The sequence below is a fragment of the Corapipo altera genome, unplaced genomic scaffold, assembly GCF_003945725.1.
Source record: "Corapipo altera isolate COAL_440 unplaced genomic scaffold, ASM394572v1 53, whole genome shotgun sequence".
In the NCBI taxonomy this organism is placed as follows: domain Eukaryota; kingdom Metazoa; phylum Chordata; class Aves; order Passeriformes; family Pipridae; genus Corapipo; species Corapipo altera.
The window spans coordinates 9,379,240-9,399,252 of NW_020884900.1; the positions used below are offsets into that span (position 1 = coordinate 9,379,240).

The 20,013-nt window shown below is 39.0% G+C and overlaps 1 protein-coding gene across 4 annotated transcripts in view; it reads right to left on the reverse strand.

The window, feature by feature from the left end:
* Positions 1–1,974: 1,974 nt before the first annotated feature.
* Positions 1,975–20,013, reverse strand: part of VCL (vinculin) — a 60,177-nt gene continuing 42,138 nt past the window's right edge. For 3 of the 4 annotated variants that reach the window (XM_027649403.1, XM_027649404.1, XM_027649405.1), the window contains exons 11-21: positions 19,458–19,648; positions 16,606–16,805; positions 15,980–16,108; positions 14,801–14,950; positions 14,123–14,231; positions 12,843–13,145; positions 12,129–12,253; positions 11,621–11,806; positions 6,045–6,248; positions 5,262–5,366; positions 1,975–4,573 (exon numbers count right to left, since the gene is read on the reverse strand). In XM_027649403.1, the coding sequence (XP_027505204.1) occupies positions 4,427–4,573; positions 5,262–5,366; positions 6,045–6,248; positions 11,621–11,806; positions 12,129–12,253; positions 12,843–13,145; positions 14,123–14,231; positions 14,801–14,950; positions 15,980–16,108; positions 16,606–16,805; positions 19,458–19,648 (1,849 nt within the window). In that variant the 3' untranslated portion in view covers positions 1,975–4,426. Of the gene's footprint in view, positions 4,574–5,261; positions 5,367–6,044; positions 6,249–8,425; positions 8,636–11,620; positions 11,807–12,128; positions 12,254–12,842; positions 13,146–14,122; positions 14,232–14,800; positions 14,951–15,979; positions 16,109–16,605; positions 16,806–19,457; positions 19,649–20,013 lie in introns of all 4 variants that reach the window. The other variant, XM_027649406.1, reaches the window with a different exon arrangement.

Here is a 20,013-nt window from a genome sequence, read left to right on the forward strand (position 1 = left end):
TGTCTCATTTTGTGAAATATTCATGCTGAGGTAAATGGTTCACAATGCTCTTAGGCAGGAGGCATCTGATACACAATTAAATAATGACTATTTGCTGCATCTTTACTGAACTTGATCACTATGCAGCTACTTAGAGTTTATAAAAGGCTGTTTAGAAGCATGGCAAGTAAGGTCCCTTTTGGATTTTTTATTTTTAAATGGAGGAAAGCTATTTGTTTATGACATTTCCAAGACTCAACAGTGAGGATGCAAAGCTGACTGAACTTCTCATTACACACCAGCAAAAGCTTGTTATCACTTTAAACCAAAACAAGCTCCACAGTACCCATCAGGTTCCAAACCATGCATGTGGACAGTACAGAGGGGGCTGAATTCAGAATTAAAGAAGGATGGGATACTGGAGAGCCTTTGTTTCCCTGACCTGTTTGGCTCAGAAATTGATGAAGAGGTGCTAACTTTGCTTCAGATGAAGAGCAGGAACTAAAGTAATTCAGTGGTCAATATTTCAAACACTGGGACAAAAAAATAATCAGCCTGGGAAACAGAAGGGAAACCCATGTGAACACTGGCAGCAAGTCAGTAAGAAATTAGCATCATATCATTAGGGTAAACTTGGCCATAAACAACCATTCTGAATTTCTGAAATTACAGTAGATAAAACAGCACTATGAAGAACCAGCACTTACAGTAAGAAAGCCTTGCATTTTTGTAGACACAACACTGGTTATTAAAAGCTACCAACCTTCTAAGTCTGCCTTTTTCAGCTGGGGAAACATCCATGAATTCATTACTCATCCTACAGTTCTGCTCCGTGTTTCAGCAAATTATATCCTTCACTTACTGTAACTGTACAAGAAATCTTGTCTTCAGAGGTAACTGGAAGCACACACAAGAGCTGCTGTCTGTGGGAAGGCTCTGATCCATACTTCCCAGCTCACCTCCAGAACTCGGTGTCAACAGGAATTGTACGCACCTGGTAGGAAAGCAGCGTGAGCACAGAGCTGTAACTTTATCAGAGAAACAGTGTCTGTTGTGTGAGGCTGATTCCTTTTGCTGAAGGTGTGCTGCTTCCTGCCCCTTTCTCCAAACACAGGAAGCTCAGCTGCAGACTCTGCACAAGAGAAACTGTTTACCTGTTCTCCTGTTAAAAAAAAACTGCGCCAGCACCCATATCAAGAGTACAGCTTGGGGAATCAGAGGATATCATTAGTCAGGAATTATACTGCCAAGTTTTGATCTCCCCTTCTCTAGATGTCCAGCACTGGGAATGCTGACAAAGGTGGCTGTCTGTCAGGTTCTCATCTTCTCTCAGATATGGAGAGAACTGTGTGAACAGTATAAAACTCTGGATTTTACCTATTATTACTAAATCCCAGGTGCCTCCTGGCACTATAGGGGTACACTTGGTCCTACGGCACCAATAAACATTGGTTCCAGAAAGTCAGAACATTATGTGTGCTGGTAGAAATTTTTAACAAGAGAAAGTGTTTGAGAAGTTCCTATGGTGAAGGACTGAAGGAAATAGGGCAGTGGTTCCATGCTAATCACCCTTGCATTCAGTTTAAGAAGTAAAATTCAGATTAACAAGATGCTGAGCAGAACAGCAGTTCTTCCCCTACTCAGGATCAGGCAAACTTCCCCCTACAGGATCAGGCAAACCCCATTTCAAGGTTTCAGAACGTTGTTTGGGTCTAATAGAACAGATTACTGTCAGGCCTTGGAAAAACTCCTGTTTTCTCCCACTGAACACAGCTTCCAGTAAAGTCTTTAATTACTAGTTTGACAGGCACAAAGGACAGAAAAAACTTCATTTAATCTTCTCCTGTTTGAGAAACTTTGCACTTTTTTTCTGTTCAGAACATGGAGAAACAAATGTTCTTTCGCTTTAGTATTTCTGCTGCTTCAGTTTTTTGCTGCTCTTCTTGTTACAGCATTATCCACTGCTCCATTATCATTAACACCCACAAGCTGACATTTGTACAAAGGCATTTTTATTGTTTTAACAGAACCAAAGAAAGGTTGAAAACATTAGACTATACAATACATTTTGGTTTATAAACAAAGTTTTATAGTGGTAAAACATTTCCAAGTGACATTCATGGTCTTGTTCAAATTTTTGCTGCACTTTGGGTCTGCAGACCAATAGTTTTCAAAAATGCAGTAACTGCATAAGGTGGACAAGTATCTCAGCTTCTACAAAACAGTTTGAGAACTTAGAGCAAACATTCTAGAAGAATATCAAAGGCAACCATGATTCATAACTCTCCTGCAAACATTCATCAATAAACAAAAAGTGATCTTTGGCATAAACAATTATGTATTAAAGGCATTAGTAATATTGCATTAATATCAGTCAAGCAACTAAACAGTGATGCTAAAATACAAAAATCTCACAGAGAAGCCTGAACTGGGACAGGGGGATGTGAGAAGCATTGAGAAGCAATACAGGAAGACTATTTAGAAAATCCCTTTAAAATAATCCCTACTTACTCAGTGTTATTTACTATTAAATAGAAATTACTACATTAAAATTATGTTAAAGATCTGGTATAAACCAACCAAATGCATCCAGGTTAAGGCTCTGGCACCCCTTCCCTCCTCTTCCCATTGCAGGTAACTGCAGGAAGAGAATACTAAGGAAAGATCCTAAGTACCACATATTTCATAATACCCAGACACAAGGAGCAAATTAAAGACGAACATGTGCCTTCTCTTGCTGAGGTCACTTTGAGGCAGATGTACTATCAACAGTTTAACTTCCCTTTTTAGATAACAGTGCAATGAAAGGGGGTGGAGGGGAGAAAATCCAAGTGTAGAATAACTGTTGCAGAGAGGTAAAGGACAGTTGACTGTGCTGTGTCTCTTCCTCTGAACTGTTAAGACTGAGCAGTTTTTCCACAAGGGCACTTCTATTCAAGGTGGTTTGATCATGCAACAATTTGCAGCAAATTAAAAGGGTATTATGATGTCAGTGCTGATTTGGGCAGAAGTCTGCAAGTATTCCTTGCAAGTGTAAAAACTCAGACAAGTTTTCCTTCTGTCAAATGCCAAAAGAGACTATGAGGCAATTAAATGAATGTGTATGCATATATATATATATATATATATATATATATATGAAGGCATGTTAAATTATGGAAGGATAAAAGCATCACAAGCTTATTTTAGTGAGGGGGGAGTTTGGGGGTTTTATTCTTGTCATTTTGTTTGGGATTTTTTTAAAAAACGCAGTAGGACTTCATTCAATTCACTATTACTAGAACTTGAAAAAAGATTTTTCAGCCTCCAAACTCCAAAAGCAGTAAAAATAATGAGGTATGTGTAGCATTAGGAACCACCATTTGCTGGGACCATCAGGCTACCTAAACAGAGTTTTGTGGACCCTGCAGAGCTCAGGATTCAAAAAGCTTATGCATTGTTGGAAACAAGGGCAGTGAGGCTAAAGGTCTTGTTTAATTGAGTATCTTTATCTTTTAATTTCCACCTTGAGCAGCTGGAATAAAATAATATTAGATGGAGAGAAGAGGGAAATAAGAATAATTGCATGTGCTCATTTGGTTTTCAAAAAGAAAGAGCCAACATGTGGCATCTTCTGGTCCTCGACATGCAGTCAGCTTAAGAGAACCAGGATGTTTCAGCTCAGTATATTGCTGAATTGAGCAAGGAAAGAGTCCCATGATTTAAGGTCTCCAGCCATAAGGCCTAAGGTGTCAACAGTGTGCCAGCTAACATCCTCTGCAAAACATTTCAGTACAGTACGAGAGTTCTGGAATGCCTACCTACAGAGTGACAGAGACAGCTCCAGTTTTTGTTAAAGTACTGTTGCCAGGCAAAAGTCAAAAGCAAAAAAAACCAATATCAGTTCAGACATGGAATTTTAATCCTCAGTTTACAACTGTTCTGCTGCCCCACCTCCTCTCTTTTAATTAAAAGCCCCACACCATCATTTCTGCATGGTTTTAGAACAGCCAGCTAAAATCCTGTTGGAAAGTTGAATGTTTCTATATCAATGATTTGTCCCTAAAAAACTGCCAAGTAACCAACAGTGTCCTAAACTCTCAAGGCAAGCTTAAAGTGAGGTCCATGTTTTATATCATCACATGGGAACTACTGGAATATATAGTGCATAACTGAAATGTGCTTTTGGGAGTACAGAATTCACTAAGAGAATCTTGAAAAGCAAAACAAAAAAAATCAAATGATAAGAACTGTCTACTGTTGACAGCAAATTTGAGGTGTTTGATATCAAATGTGTTCCAAAGACATTTGAAATGCATTATCTCATAATTCATACCCTTAGAATGGGGCATTAGCATAAGCTAATCTTAAGCTCATGTATACAGCACCTTTTGCTGTTCATATATCTCTTCTGTTTCCAAAAAAAGGCATTTTATGTTACAGAAAACAATACTTATGTGGCAAGTGTTTACTGATACCATGGGGTTTTTCTGACCCAGCGAAGAGTGAACCCAGCATCTGTTCTTATCTTAATGGATGCTGCTTCAGCTTCTCTCACAGTTTCCTTCACAGACTGCATGAGATTCTGGGCATTATGAACCAACATCTCAGTTGCCTGTCAAGAAAAAGAAGAATTTCCAATATGTCAGTAAATACCACGATTAGGACAGTAGTATGGAAACTCTTTGTGCACAAAGACTCTTAGTACAAACATCTTAATTAAGGTAATTGCTGACCTAAACTATGAAACAGTACGTGAAGCAACTAGTCTACGGAAACCAGCAAGTATTATCCCCACTCCAAACAAGGCTTTCCCATTCTTTGCTGTATATTTGTGCAAAATCTGAATTAAAAAATGTTTGGCGTTGCTAAGTAGAATAACCTTTATCAGAAGCCAAAACTGCAAGATTTCACCTGAAAAGATGCATTTGGAAGATGAACTGAGCTGCAGGGAGTCGAGACGACGTTGGAAAATAAACGTTTTCCGCGGAATCCACCCGAGGGCGCCCCTGCCCCTCCCAGGTCCAGCCTGCAGCTCAGCTTTTCACTGGCAAATCAGGGAAATTACCAAGTTGTTCACACCAACATCGGAACCCGAGTAGCTCTTTGCCTTGTTCCTCTATTAAACTGCAGCTTTTGTGCCAGAAACCAAACTGCTGTTCTAAAATTACCTTCACTGAACAGCTAAGGTAAGCTTCCAAACACTGAGTTCCCAGAACACATCTGACAGAACATGTTGTTTATTTTTCCCCAGAACACTGATGAACAATTCCACGCTACCCATCAGTTTTTACACCTCTTACCTGTTCCGACTCTTCATCGCTGATATTAGTTCTGCCCAGCATGGTAGCTTTGACAGTGGAGAGAATTTTCAGCTGTGTACTGATGGTTGGGATTCGCTCACAGACCTAAGGAATGGGCATAAAAACCACTTCACATTGTGAACTGAACCCATACATTATCTACTGGGGTTTTCCCAGATAAACTTTTATATTTTCTTTTACTATGAGAAAAGGAATAAGATAGAGGGGATCCTATAACCTTCAAGACTTTCTGACAAACATTGGTAGGATACTTGAATCTTATTTTACTTGCTCTGGGAATTTTTGGGGTGGAGCCAACATTTTTCCTTTCTTCCAGATACTGCTCAGATATGCTTGGTTGGGAATGGCATGATGCATATATATTTGGCTGAGACTGAAAAAACTAGAGGAGTGTTATATTTCTGCTACTATTCTTTGATACAAAGGAATGAGTAGATGAAATACAAAACAACGCAGACTTAGGACAGACCAGTATTCATACTTTTCAGTACTATTCAGAAATATACAAAATATTCAGTATTATTTCGTATTACCAGTATTTCTCAAATCCTCTTTGGCCACGAGCATCTTTCACTCACGTGCAATCAAATCCGAGCTTTACAGAACATATATTCCTAGGGGATCTAGAAGCAGCCCCGGAACTTGACAGAACTTTACAAGCCAAAAAGATACAGGATTTACTGGCACGACTCCTGCGCTCACCCACACTACAAGAGGAACAACAAGAGAACCGTGTGAGGCATTTACAGGTGAACTCGTTACCTGCAGGAGGTTTGTTCTAATGCGCTTGTCCGTGCACTGCTTCGCCACCTCCTTGGCTAATCGCGTGACCTCGTCCGAAGCCTTGGCAATATCCTTGGCACACTGGATGAGGGCCCGCTTGTTCCCGCTGCCTCCCCTGACCAGGCGCGACATCTCGGCCATGAGCAGCGCCATCCGCTTCGCCGCCGCGATGATGTCGTTGCCCTGCACACAACAACAGGGCAGCGTCAGGGCAACACGGGGGCTGCCAGGAGCCGCCGCCGCCGAACGGCAGCCGGCGTTTGGGTGGCAACACTTGGAAGAAGTTAAGGATGGAAGAACCATTTGTGAACACAGAAGAGGTTTCTTCAAGGAACAGGGGAAGATCTGTACTAATTACACGTTTCTGGCAGTTTTGTTCCTAACACTGAGGGGAAAAGGTCGCTTCAAAACTGGAAAAGAAGTTGTAAAGTGTTAGTTTGTCCATGGAATGAGAGTTACTGCTCTGCTGAGTAGATTTTAAGATAAAGCACGTTATTAGCATCCGAAATTTCAGATTTCCCCAGAAACCCAGTTTTTAAAGTTAAAAAATGTGCTAAAGAGCACAAACCACATAGCACTAATTAAGTTAAATAGTTGTAGTCGTAACAGTTGAGCATAAAATTTTCAGTGGCATATGAAACTGAAGTTGTTAAAGCATAAGCTATGCTGCTGTAATGCTAAAGGATAAAGGGAAGAGAATCTGACATACAAAACTTTTGTCACAGGTAATGTGGAAGTGAGATGCAACTATTACTTTTTTTTAAAGTTATTCCTTGAAAACAAGTCTTCCTTTTTGATAAAATCTCCCCCTTTAAAATAAAGCTTCCAGGAAGAGAAGAACATGGTAGTTCAAAAGATAATCTAGTGATATTTTTTGCATTAAAATCTCAATTTCTTGTACATCAAAAATTACAGTCACAGAAATACATGAGAAATATTTGAAATATGAATTGTGACCAAGGCAAAACCATTTCTTGTACACTGTTCCAGAGAGAAACCTAGTGCAAGGGAAAGCAGACCTAGCTGATCAATTGTTAGTAGTCTGTTAGTATATTTATATTATTCCCCTTTGTATAAAGTTGTTAGTCAAACGTGAACTATCTGGTGCCTTGAAGCATTCCTGTTGCATGGATGAAGTATTACCAGAGTGAGTTTATGTATTAGCACACTCTTTCCTTGGTGTTATTCCATAATTAATGGCCAAAGTTCACAGCAAAGAGTACACAATGAGAACCCAACTTAGCAAATGTGTTCTCAACCCTGTGCACACACTTCCATGACTCACTATGAGTCATCTTTAAGAAGATATCCCAGACATTTTGCAGATATAGGTGACACAAAAAGCTGAACTATTCATTACCGTGACCTATTAGCTAAACAGTTTGCTACTATAACCAGTTAGGATGCAAAGGACATAACACAAAACTTTTCCATGTTTTCACGTAGAAGGATCAAGAAATTAGGACCAGTGTCATTTACGAAGCCCTCTAACAAGTTATCCAAGCATCAGAATCTGAAAAGGACAAGAACATTTTTAAAGCCCTTTTTATTAAAATAGTTCAGTATATCTACCTATGTAAATACACACATGTACATATACACACACCCCTAACTTTTGTTAGTTATGGGACACCAACCTTATTTTTTGCAGCATGCTATGAAAGGTGCCCAGTCTTGCAAACATTTGTGCTTAGACAGAAGAGACAGGCTACTTGTGAATGTCTGAACCTCATGTTAGATTTCCACTGGTTTCATATAGACACGATCTCAAATCAGGAGCTAACAGCATTCAGTGCAGCTTCTTCATTAGAGAATTCTCTCAAGACCAGCATTTGCAATACAGCCCAGTGCAAGCCAGCAGTCAGTCCTCTTCCATGAACACTGCCATACAAAGCCATTCCTTGTTGGAAAGTATTGTAATTGATGGCATCAATGGAGGCAAAGCACAGTAGACACCTTAAATGACTTCCTGAATGCTGTATGCTCTGCTACATCCCGAAGTCATTAAGAAACCATTAACCACGGCTTGCCAGGTAGCCCAAATGAATGGAAAAAAGAACGGGAAGGGAGGAGGAAAAACAACCCCTATTACAATTTGAAAACTGCCATAACAAAGACCAGGCAGATGCAAAGGGAGAGGAAGCCTTTGAATATTAATAAGTGACCCAAATCAAGCTTCAATCCGGCACTGACAAACAGATCTAGCAAATTGGTGAAGCCACTCTCAGTCCTTAAAATGAAGTGCAGACACACTTATTCATTCAGAATGGCGGCCCCGGCAGGGATCAAGAGTGATGCACATGTGTCACGTTCCAAATGGCTGGATGCACGCGGATCAGTCCCCGGGGACTCAGGAGTACCTTACTAGACCACTTGGTTGCTTCTCGATGCAGAGACTGAGCAGCAGCCAGAATGGGCTGGTTAACGGGCTGATTGGTTGGCATTAACAGCAGCTCAGGCTCGTAATCATCTTCAATGTCATAGGGGAGAGTGAATTCAACATCTGCATCATCCTCCTCATCTACATCTACACCAGCCTCAGCCGCTTCATTAATCACAGTCACATCAGGCTTTGCAGGTGGCAGCAAGGGTGGAGAAACAGGGGACAGTTAGTACAAGAAGCAGAATTTGGTAGAAGAGCACAAACTGAGCAGTTTTAGTGACCAAAACATCCTCTTGGCCTCTCAGGATCTGACAAGGCAGCTCTAGGATCAGGTCAGGGGGAGAAGGGGAAGGAATATAAGATTAGCAGAAAGAAACAAACATTTCACCTGTGAATCAAAGTTACCAAAAATATTAAGAACTTACAATTCAAATATGCAGGAACATTTTTCATCTGAGCATACAGCTTCTACAGACAGAGGCTGACTCACAGAACATTTTTCTGGCAAGACAATGGTGAAATGAATGGATTTTCTCTTCCAATGAAAGCTGTTCCAACTGCACAGAAGCAGGCACAGCAGCTGATGACTGTGGGTTTTGTGCACATAGAAAGCTTTGTATGGAAGCCTGTTCATCTATGTGGTAAGAGGAGGCAGCAGCAGGAGCACAGAAAAACCACTAACACTGCTTGCTGTAGAGTAAAAAAAAAAGATGGGATGGGAAACACTGTAGAAGTGAGCACTGACATATCACAGAAAACATGTAAAAGAGCAAAACTGGGTTATGAAAAGAGGAGGTGACACTGGATGTTATGAATGCCACGAATATTACAGTTCTTAAAAAAGACTGAAATAGTAGAAATAGATAGAAATAGTAGAATAAGAGGATTATGAAACATATGATACTGTTTTGCCACAATATGTTGTATCCATTACCTTCAAAAAAAAAAGAAAGAGGATTCAAGCAAATATATTGTGTTAGGGTAGATCAAGGAAGAGGTGAGTGGTATAACAATACAGGAATTAATAACACAGCAGCATTTAAATATAAAAATAGCCTACAAGTTTACAAACTGTATTTCTTCAACTAAAGACAAGTGTGATAAAAGTCAAGGTACCCTTACCAAAACCTTAGCATTTTCGACTGTGTTTTGCTTAAGATACTGCCTTTTATTGAAAAAAAACCCCAATCTACACCAACAAAAACACACAGGAGTTTTGGAAGTGGTAACTATTACATAAGGCCAAATCAACTCACCTTCAAAGGCAGCTTATATTTAAGTCTTAATTAATGAAGTTTCCAAATATCCCACATTCTATGATTTATCCAAACCAGGGGAAAAGGCAGGGAAAACTAAAGCAATAGACATTGTTTGGTTTGTGCTCCATGATTGAAATGGAGTATGTGAAAGCCCAGAGAGCCACTCAGTGGAGTTTTTGTAAAGAAGGAGAAAAAAGAAATAGATTTTAATTCTTACAAGAGTGAAGAATGTTATCAACATTTTTTGAAGACTAAGTACTTGTTCACCCCCACACACTTTACTACAGGTGAACTACCTTACATTAGTAGACTAAAGTAATTCAGCAAAAGAGCAAAAGATAGTTAACACACAGTCTGTTGTGATTTAGTATGAAGAAGATCTTATATTTCTGTCTTTCCAGGTTTAACCCACATTCCTCATCAGCACTGTCCATTAATCCCTCTTCCACCCAATAAAGTGACTTCAGAGACTACAGAAGTGTTTTTAAAACTTATTCCCCAAAAACACTGTCAGAATAACTGAACTTTTATTGCTAAAATGGTACTGCTAAAAAAAGAATTAGAAGGACAATTGCTGTTCTAACTTGCTGGTCTGTTGGTCTCAAATTAGAGAAATAGCAATGAAAATAGTGTTTTATAATCTAAAGTCACTGAGCTTAGATCTCTTTCATAATCAGCAAGGAATTTTAACTTCTGCTGCTTGGCTTTGATAAATATTTAAACAGTTGCACTACTTAATTTCGAATGCACATTATATATATATATATATATATAGGTAATTCAGTATATGTATGGTAAGAGCATTTTATTACCTACTCTGTATTGTTAAGTTACCCATTCTGGGATTCCAACATGAAAACACTTTTAGGAAGCTGAAATTAAGGCTTTTAGCCTCAGAACTACCTTCTGAGATGAACAAGGACTGTCCCTTCAGTCATGTAAAAATGTGTTTGCTATATCCAGAAGGAAGAGGGAAATAGAGCTTTTCATTTTAGGGAAGAGACACCCAAACAGATTTGCAGAACTTCTTTTGTATTTTATCTGTACTTCCAAAACAGATGTTCCTTAAGGCCAAAGCACTGAAGTTGATTCTATAACTATTCAAGTTTTTCTCCTCACTCACCATCTAAATTGGGGGAGAAAAAAAGGGGAAATTTTAAAAGCTGAGTTCTGACTCTTAATTTACACTTGCAGAAGCCTAAATCTCAGAAGTTCTTACTCAGCTTCTGCCAGAGGAAAAATGTAGCTCTTTCAGGAAAGGGGTGCCAGTGGGGAGAAAAAGAGAAGAGCAAAAAAAAAAAAAAAAAATTATATTAGCATTTGCAAGACTGATGAATTCACGCTACTTTGTCATAGCACTGAAATGGTAAGGAAATTAGGGATTTCAGCCTTGATAGCAAATGTGACCTACTACAAACAAAGAATGAGACCAGGCCACTTACATATGGTCACTTTTCCCCTCATAATTGCACCAGATTAACTGCAAAGTAACTTGCAGCTTCTTCCAGAATTAAGACAAACAAGTACATGATTCCTGCAGCTGGCATCTGCAACATCCATACAGACTTTTCAAAGTCACTTAAATATAGCAATCAGCTTGTCAGCCTACACAGGCATAAGTATTAGTGGCTCTCTAGGCAATACTAGCAGCAAGGATCACAAACAGCTTAGCATACAAGGCATATTTGTGTTCCCAAGGGTATGTTAATAAAGCATTCTAGCAATTCTAAGTATTAGAACAGTTGACCCTAGTTCACTTTGAACTTGAAAGGGTTTCTAATTCCTCCTGCTGCAGTATTTTTACTATCTGGTCTATGGAAGACCCTGTCATAATACAATTGAATTTGGACGAAACACACAGATACTAAAAATAGAAGATAATCCTTTTAGTGCACAACAAAACAACTTCTTACCTTGCTAGACCATTTCCGGGCTTCATCATGCAACTGTCTGGCAGCCATCATCATGGGCTGATTAATTGCTTCTCCTGCTTTCTGCTCTGGGAACTCTTCATCCTTTTCTTCAGGTGGTGGCGGTCTGGGTGGGGGAACCTCACCTTCTGGAAGTGGTGGTTTGGGAGGAGCAAGCTCATCAGTCAGCTAAGGAAGGCAAAAATCTTATTCAGTGCAAGGCAACAGTACATAGATTGAGTAAAGGATGGTGTCATGGCAAGACATGATTGTACGGACTCAAACCTTTCTCCAGTTTTTCAAATGCATCCTGTTAAAGAAAATACCATGTGTTAATCTTTTCTTTCGAATGCTGGATTGGCATTTTTTAGACTTGAGGCTACTTGTACACATGGCTGGCCTGACAATACCTTTTATTTCTAAGGAATAAAAATATACTTAAGTAATTTCAGTGTGTAATCCACACATCGGTGACAACCGTGTATTTTACTACAAACTATGCTGCACTTACATGAAGGTGCTCAAGGTCAGGAGGAGGAGGGGGAAAATCTGGTTCCTGAGGCTGGAAGGCTTCTCTGACTTTGGCCACAGCTCCCAGAATTCTGTATCCAGAATCCAAGAAACTCTTCTGCAAACCTGAACAAAAAATCCAGTACCAGTTTAATAGTGTTTGGTAATATTCAGAACACTGAATATACTTCTATATTGTATAGAAGTATACTTCTATAATGTACTCTGCCAAGTACACTTATATGTGTGTTTAAAAACTACCCAATTTTTCACAGTGGACTTGCACATTTGAAATGTTAGTGTCATATGCAACACACATAAAATAAAGCAGTCTGAGTAACAGTCACTATCAATAGCCAAAGTAATTCCTGAACAACTTTTAGAATCAAAGAAATTATGTTAAATTTTCTTATAGAAAGTAGTACTACTTAAAACTAGTAACAAGTACTTCTAATTAAGATTATGAAATCACATATCAAATTAAAATGATGAATTCTTTTTCCTTTGAATATGCCAAAGGCATTTGACTGCATTTGAAAAGAGCAGGATTTAGCAGTTAGTGGTGTAACCTTGATTTCATCATTCTGTGAGATTTAAGTGTACACAATATTTGCATAAAAGAGGATACACAGCTGTACAAGAAAAAATGAGCACTAGTTCACGTCATCTTCAGTCAGTAAAAAGTACATTTTAAATTAGCTGACTGAATCCTTACCAGGATCAGAAATGTTTCCTGCCACAGCTTTAGCATCCATTACCATGGGTGATATAGTTTTGCTCAGCTCATCAGAGGCTGCTTTAACAGCCTCCCGAAATTTAGGGTCTTCTGAATTTTCCACCTCCCTCTTTGCCACCAGCAGGATGCGGTTTGCTCGTCTTGCAATGCTGGTGGCACCAGCTACCAGCATCTGAGGCTGCATGTTGGCCATTGCAACTTTACATTTATCAAGATCTTTCTTAATAGCCTCTTCTGATGCATCCAACAGAGATTTAGTGTCAATGGCTTCATCCACCAACCCTGAAATAAAAGTTAAACATATCAGTATTCTAGTTTCATCTGTGGAAAGGGATATTTAGTACTCTATAGACAGTTCACAACCAGAAAAGTATTTTAAAACTGGGGTATGGGGAAGAGCAGGAGAGGGGATGGAAATTAGACTGAATGTACTACTGCAGTTATTCTTCTAGATATGTGGTACCCCTGTCACAGCAGCCATGGTGAAGCTTGCTAATCACATCCCAAGCTCTTACTCATCTACCATGGAACGTTGTTTCAGTCAAGAAATGGTTTACACAGCATATGCAGCAGAGATTCCTTCCTGCCACCAAATTTTCTTAAGCATATTCAGTACTTTTTGTACCTCTCCCATTCATTCAAGAGGAAATATCCCTCTGCTGTGCTCTCACTTAGGGGTGATGCATAGTGACAAAGCAGTAAGATTTACAATACCCACAATTTAATCATTGGGATGGAGAAGGAGGTAGTATACAGGTGTTTAGCAGATCAGTGCAAAGGATCTGCACTTGGGAAGGACTGAAACATTTCAGTGTCTCAGCAAGATTCAATAGATCAGTAGCTTTGTTTTATTCACTGCATTCATCAAGCTGTAACAACATTTTGAACATGTTTTCTTACCCTCACTTATCTGTCCTATTTCAACATGCCAAGATTATACAAAAAAAACCTCAAGTTGTCACAGTGATATACTGCTAGAAGAGCAATTGCAATAAAAAGTAATGGTATTCTGGTTTTCCTACAAGAGAACTAAAGGGCTATTTGCTCCCCTCAGCTCACTATTAACACATCAGAAGCAGCTATTTTGCATATGTTATAACATATACATATTCCTCAAGTCAGAGACCATGTTCCCACTTCTCTTATTTTTAATCGGTCATTACTCTTATGCATGTTTCATCAATCCAAACAGAATGGAGATAAATCTACACAAGCTAGTTAGCCACAGGTAGGATCTTCAACAAAAATTCCTACTTTACCTGTCATTTTTTCTACATTATCAATCCACTGGTTTTTCATGGTCTCAAAATGTTCATAAGCAGCTTGATTTCCAGGATTTCTCAGGAGGATACGAGCAGCTGATACTACCTGCCAATAGAAAACATTTTTAATTATCAGTACATATCAACATCACACATATTCTTGAAAATGCATTTGTTTTTTCAAGACTGGATGTGTAGCTCCTCATTTGAAATACTAGTTCATTAATTCTAGTGCAACATCCAGCTGCTTGAAGATCTACAATACTTCTGGAATTTGTTGACACAAATACTTTTTTCTCGAACTTCAGTTGCATACTAATATATCTTACAAACAACTCTTGAAAGCACTCAAGTACAATATTTATTACACTACCAAAATTTTAGGTGGAAGTGCATGCTAGAGCATTTTTTTTCCACTTACATATTTTACTAAGCCCCAAAATCATTTTAAGTCTAAGTCATAGACACTTCTATCAAAAAGTTGAAGAGTAAGACATGTAATTTCATCATTTTGTTGTAGTTGGTATCATATATATAAATATTTTCAATTCCCCTTTGAAGAGTGTCAGCGTTATGTTCCTTGCTGGTACTAACATCAAGAGGAGGAGCATAAGGAAAATTCCACAGAAGTCATCCCCAGCCCTTTAACAGCCCTTCCAGCCCAAGGAAGCCAACCTGTGGGGTAAGTTCCCTTGCTGATTTCACTGTTGCCTGAATGCCCTCCACAGTAGTTTTATTTGCAGTTCCAACTGCAGCTGCTTTTTCTGCTGTAGCTCCCAGTTTAGCAGCATGGTTTTCAAAGTTTGCTGCTCTTTCATCAAACACCTAGTTGTCAGAAGAGAAAACACATTTAAAAAAAGCCCAAACCTTCCTAACAGAATGCACAATTTCTTTAAAGTGTCAGAGACATCTTCATAACATCCACATTTCATTCATCCTGAGAGGATGCAAGAGGACACAAAAGCTTTGAAGGTGTTTGATATTTTTTTTTTGTCTCTACATTACTGGAGTTGCTTCTTTACTAACTCAGTTGGGCAACTAAGGATACATATACATCTTATAGCTTTGAGGTATTAAGTTCATTTATTCCCGATGACTACTGCTGCAACAAATACTGCATTAAAACTATTTTAGCTCCTAGAGATTAATCTTCAAACCCATAATCCAAATGTAACTATATTTTAAAGATAAATAAGGGAGTTTACCCTCAAAATTGAAGTTTCACCTTGGAAAAAAATTCCTTCCTTTCACAGTCCTTTCAAGGAACAGAATACTTCGACAAAAAGCCATCCTGTCATAAAGCTGAATTCTCCAAGGCCTTGGGAATAATTTTAATCATGTTTAAAACAAACTAGACAAACAGAGCTGCCACACACAGTTTTAGATACTTCACGTGCAGCCAGTAGCTTTGAAGTACAGGAAACAATATCCAGGAAGAGAAGAAGTTGAATCTGTTGATAAAACCTGGCACAGATTTGACTATTGTAATCAGCTTATGTAATGCTGCGATATAAAATCCACTAAATGGTGTGTCAGCAGTTTTTGCACAAGAATTTTCAGCCAGCTGAAGGCAATGTGATACAAACATTACAAGAAGAAATCTTTGCCATTTACTGAAGTCAGGGACAACAGAGTTTCCAGGGATATACAATTCACTGTCTCCAAGAGTCCAGAGAGATTTGCATAGTAATCATTATGCTGTCACAATTAGTAAACGTGTATCAGAAACCTGAGAAAAAAATACCAATTCTTTTTTCAGAACACTGGTTTATTTTTCAAAATACCAATTCAGGTAAAATTAAACAGTAAGTGAAGCTTCCCATGGGAAGGAAAAGACCACCTGGGTATACTTGCCTCATCTCTGTTGGGAGCATCAGAGGGAGCAGTGGCTGCGACCGCTAACAGTTTAATAGGAGTTGTGGTGTCACTGAAGACATCAGAAACTTCCTGGGTCATTGCCTCTTGCATCCGTGTTTTAAGATCCTTAAAATACAGGAAAATTATTGGCATATGATACAAGGATATAAAGTTTGTAGGGAGTCAAATTCCATAAAATCTCCTCTTGTAAAAAAAAGCCCATTTCAATACCAGACATTAAAATAAAATAACCTTAAAATCATGATTAATTACCTTTTACATAATTTGAAATACACAAAGCTTACATACTACTCCTGGAAGCAGCATTAGAAGCTATGAACAGCACCATTTGAGATCTTGCCCATCAAATTTGCAATGCTAGCACACTATTTTCTTTTAAAAGAGACTTCCATTTTCCTACTAAACTGTTCATTTGGCATTAACTCCTAAGCATGATAACAAGGTCTTTGTAGAAAGTTTGGTTGAAACATCTCAGCTAACCCAACAGGTTTTTTGGAGCACTTTTCTTTTTACTTGATGCCTCACACACACAAGTGCTCGGTCAGAGGAGCGCAAGTACTTCAGCGTATCATGTGCTTGCCTGCATGAGAGCAGACTTTTACCTTCAGTGAGTCCTGGAGCTGAGCAGCAATTGCCCTGGCCTGAGGAGACTCCCCCTCCCCTCTGGCAGCGAGGTCAGCAAGCTGAGCAGCCAGCTGGTCCACACGGTCACACTTGGCAAGCAGGTCTTGCCGGTAAGGGCCCATCATGACGTTGGCTAAACGGCGACCTTCCGCAACCAGCCCCCGGATTGCTGCCTGCCCTACAGGGGAACAAGTCATCTTGCATCAGCATGTGGTGGAAGAAAACACTGAGTGTACAAATCAGCTGCACCATGAACTACTGACACATACATGCACACATCAGAATTCTTGGGTTTTTAAAAGCACCTTTCTAGGTGGTGGAAAAGATCTTCTGCAGTTTATCATTGAGTAATTGCAGATCAAACCCACGGAGGAATTCAACTCTCTCCGGTTTCTTTTTGCTTAATTCAGCAACTCTGGCTAGAGATGCATCCTTTTTAACTAGGTTAACAGAAGTTAACCATGACAGCTGTCAGGTATTTCTACATAACTAATCTGTTAACTCCAATAAAAAGCACTTGTGAATTCCAAGGACTGCAATTCACCCCCAAATCATCAGAAGATGAGTACCAGAAGCAAGAGGAAAAGCCAAGTAGAAACCATAAATAAAAAAAGCAGAATGCCCCCTCCTAGAATTCCAGAAACCATAGGTAAGAAGTGTCAAGTATCCGGGATTGGAGGAGATGGAGGGGGTAGGGAACACCTTAAAAAGGCTCTGCAGTGAACTGAAAGTTTTTCTGTAATGGAAAAAAAAAATATTTTTAGCATAGGTGATTCCCTTCATTCACTTGAAGATGCTTCCTGCTCTTTCATAGGAATGTAATTCTCTGCTCTTTCAATAACACAACAGCAGTATTCTTTTAAAAGAACTCATCATATATTAAGTCCCTCAAAGATCTACTAAAGAATAATTTTAAACTAATGCAATCCAACTTTGTGATCAAGCTCAAAATTACTTAGGAAGTTGTCACAGTACCAAACTATCCAAGAATCACTCAGCACTGCCACCATCATTTTAGAAAACTTATCAGTGTAGCTAAGTTTGGTGCTGTTGGAATGTCCCAAGATGTTTTCCAATTACTCTTTTGCTAGGTCAAGTGCAGCCAAGCAAGTACACTTCACACAGCAGTTTACTATTTCAGTACATCTTGCCTAGTTTGTATGTGCCAATTATTACTACTTCAGCCATCATTTAGCTCGGGTAATTCAGAATAGGAGTGCAAGTCAATATTTGTAGCAGCCAACACTAGTCAAGTGGCTCACGTGTTTATAAAACAAAATATACATTATGCCTTTGTTTTATTTCAGAGTTCAGCTTGTGTTGAAGCACTGCCCTGGGTTACCAGCAAACCCACGGGATTATTTGTAACATAGTCCCTACTACTGCAGACAACACTGAAGGATTCTACTGTTATTATAGCACTGAAAATATTAGGCCAAATTCTGCCAGAAGTGCTGTCCAGAATGAAAAGAGAACATATCTGATTTATATTCTTAATATATCTTAATATATCCTGCCAAGTGCCAGTGCAAGTGAAAGACATTTAATGAAAAAGGCGTACAATGACCTTATGTTACAACTAGAATTTTCTTTATTGAACTACAAACATTAAAGTTATGGGACATGCCACATCTTGCATCTCTACACACATTTTTGTCACATGTATTACTCCAGCATTTGACTACATTGACTGTTGAGCAACTTCAATTCTTCAGCAAGCCCCCAGTATGTATGCAAGCCTCATGATTTATTACGTCATTAGAGACTTCAAAGAGGATTTAAGTTACCTTTGTTTCTTTTCAACTAAAAATAACAAAAATTAAGTTTAGGTTTCGTGGTTTTTTGAGCCAACCACCTGACAGATTATTATGTTCAAGAGAAAGATCAAAATTAGGAAGGTTTTCAGCCACTGTCAAAGGAGAGCTATCTACCACCTTCTCGTTCATCTCATTCTGTGTGCAATCTGCTCATCAGCAAGTGCAAAACACGGAACCCCACTATTCTGTTTAAAATGTTTCCTTTAAATTTAGACTTCACAAATGTCCAAGCTATCAACATCATTCGATCTTTAGTTCAAGGATCTGTCACTGGTTATTCACACAACAGAAGTTATCTGGACAGATGGGGAGAAGTGTGAGAAAGAGGTATTAAAGGTTTGCAGTTATACCACTTCCTATAAGGCGTGCTTCCAGTCACTGGGATCAGCTGGACTGCTCAGACTTAAATGTTGTGGAAAAAAACTACTCAATCCAGTTTTCAAGCTTCATGTATCTACTTGCAATAACACCAGGAGAAGATAAACGAGACATTTCTGAAATGGTTTACAATAAGCTCTTGGTACAGCAACTCCTGAACCACACTGATAGCATACTTGGACTATCAGATCCCCTTTCTCTTTAATTAGTAGCATTCTCCTCAGATAACCCAGAAACCATATAAGAAGTGCTATTTTTAGGTCAGGTTTATGAATGTTTTTCTCTTCTCTGAAGGACTTTACTCAATTTGCTGAAGTAGGTATAAATTCAAATTCAAGACACTATATTTGCATAATAAAAGCAAGGAGCAGTCTGTCTTTGTGCGCTGTACAGCAAAAGTTCTCCTATTCTTTAGGAATGAATAGGAAAGTTGTTCTTTCCACAACACAAAGAGAATCACAGGCCAGCTTGATTCTATAATTTCTCAGCCAGGAGCTGGCTATAAATCTCCAAGTCTCCACATCAGTGAAGAGTCAATGCATCCTCAGCATCTCAGGAGCAATTGTTTCCACCACAGAAATTACTAACAATTACTTGTGAAACTGGGGGGGGGAAGAACACATGGAAACACTTACCTACTCCCCGATCAGCAACTGTAGGATTGTCTATCCACCTTTGAGCTTGTTCAATCTTGCCCTCCAAATGGACAGCTGCTTTAACTGGCCTAGTATTTGCCACAGCCCTGTTAGTTTTGGACTGTAAATTCTGAAGTGATGTAGCTATTTGCTTAGCCAATGCACGGGCCTCAGGAGAGTCACCTTTCCCACTAAGCATTTAAAAGAAAAAAAAAAAAAAGAAGTATAGTTGTATAAAGATCATTTATAGATAGTCTCAAATTCAGCAGGAAGACACAATGAAAGTTACTTCAACTTTTTAAAGAAGGTTAAATTTGACACCTGAGTTGAGACTCTCAGGAGCAATTCCCTGCTGTGGTACCTGGATATTACATATGTTCAATGAAGCACCAAGGTGGGGAAAGGCATAGTACTGTCCTTGCTAAAACTAATGTATGACTTGATTTCCCACATCCATGGCTGTCTTATGAGCAACTGCAATAATGCCATACAGATTACAAGCAGAAAAGTAAGCAGCCCCAGGCCAAAGGCTACACATCAACTTCACAAGGGGTAG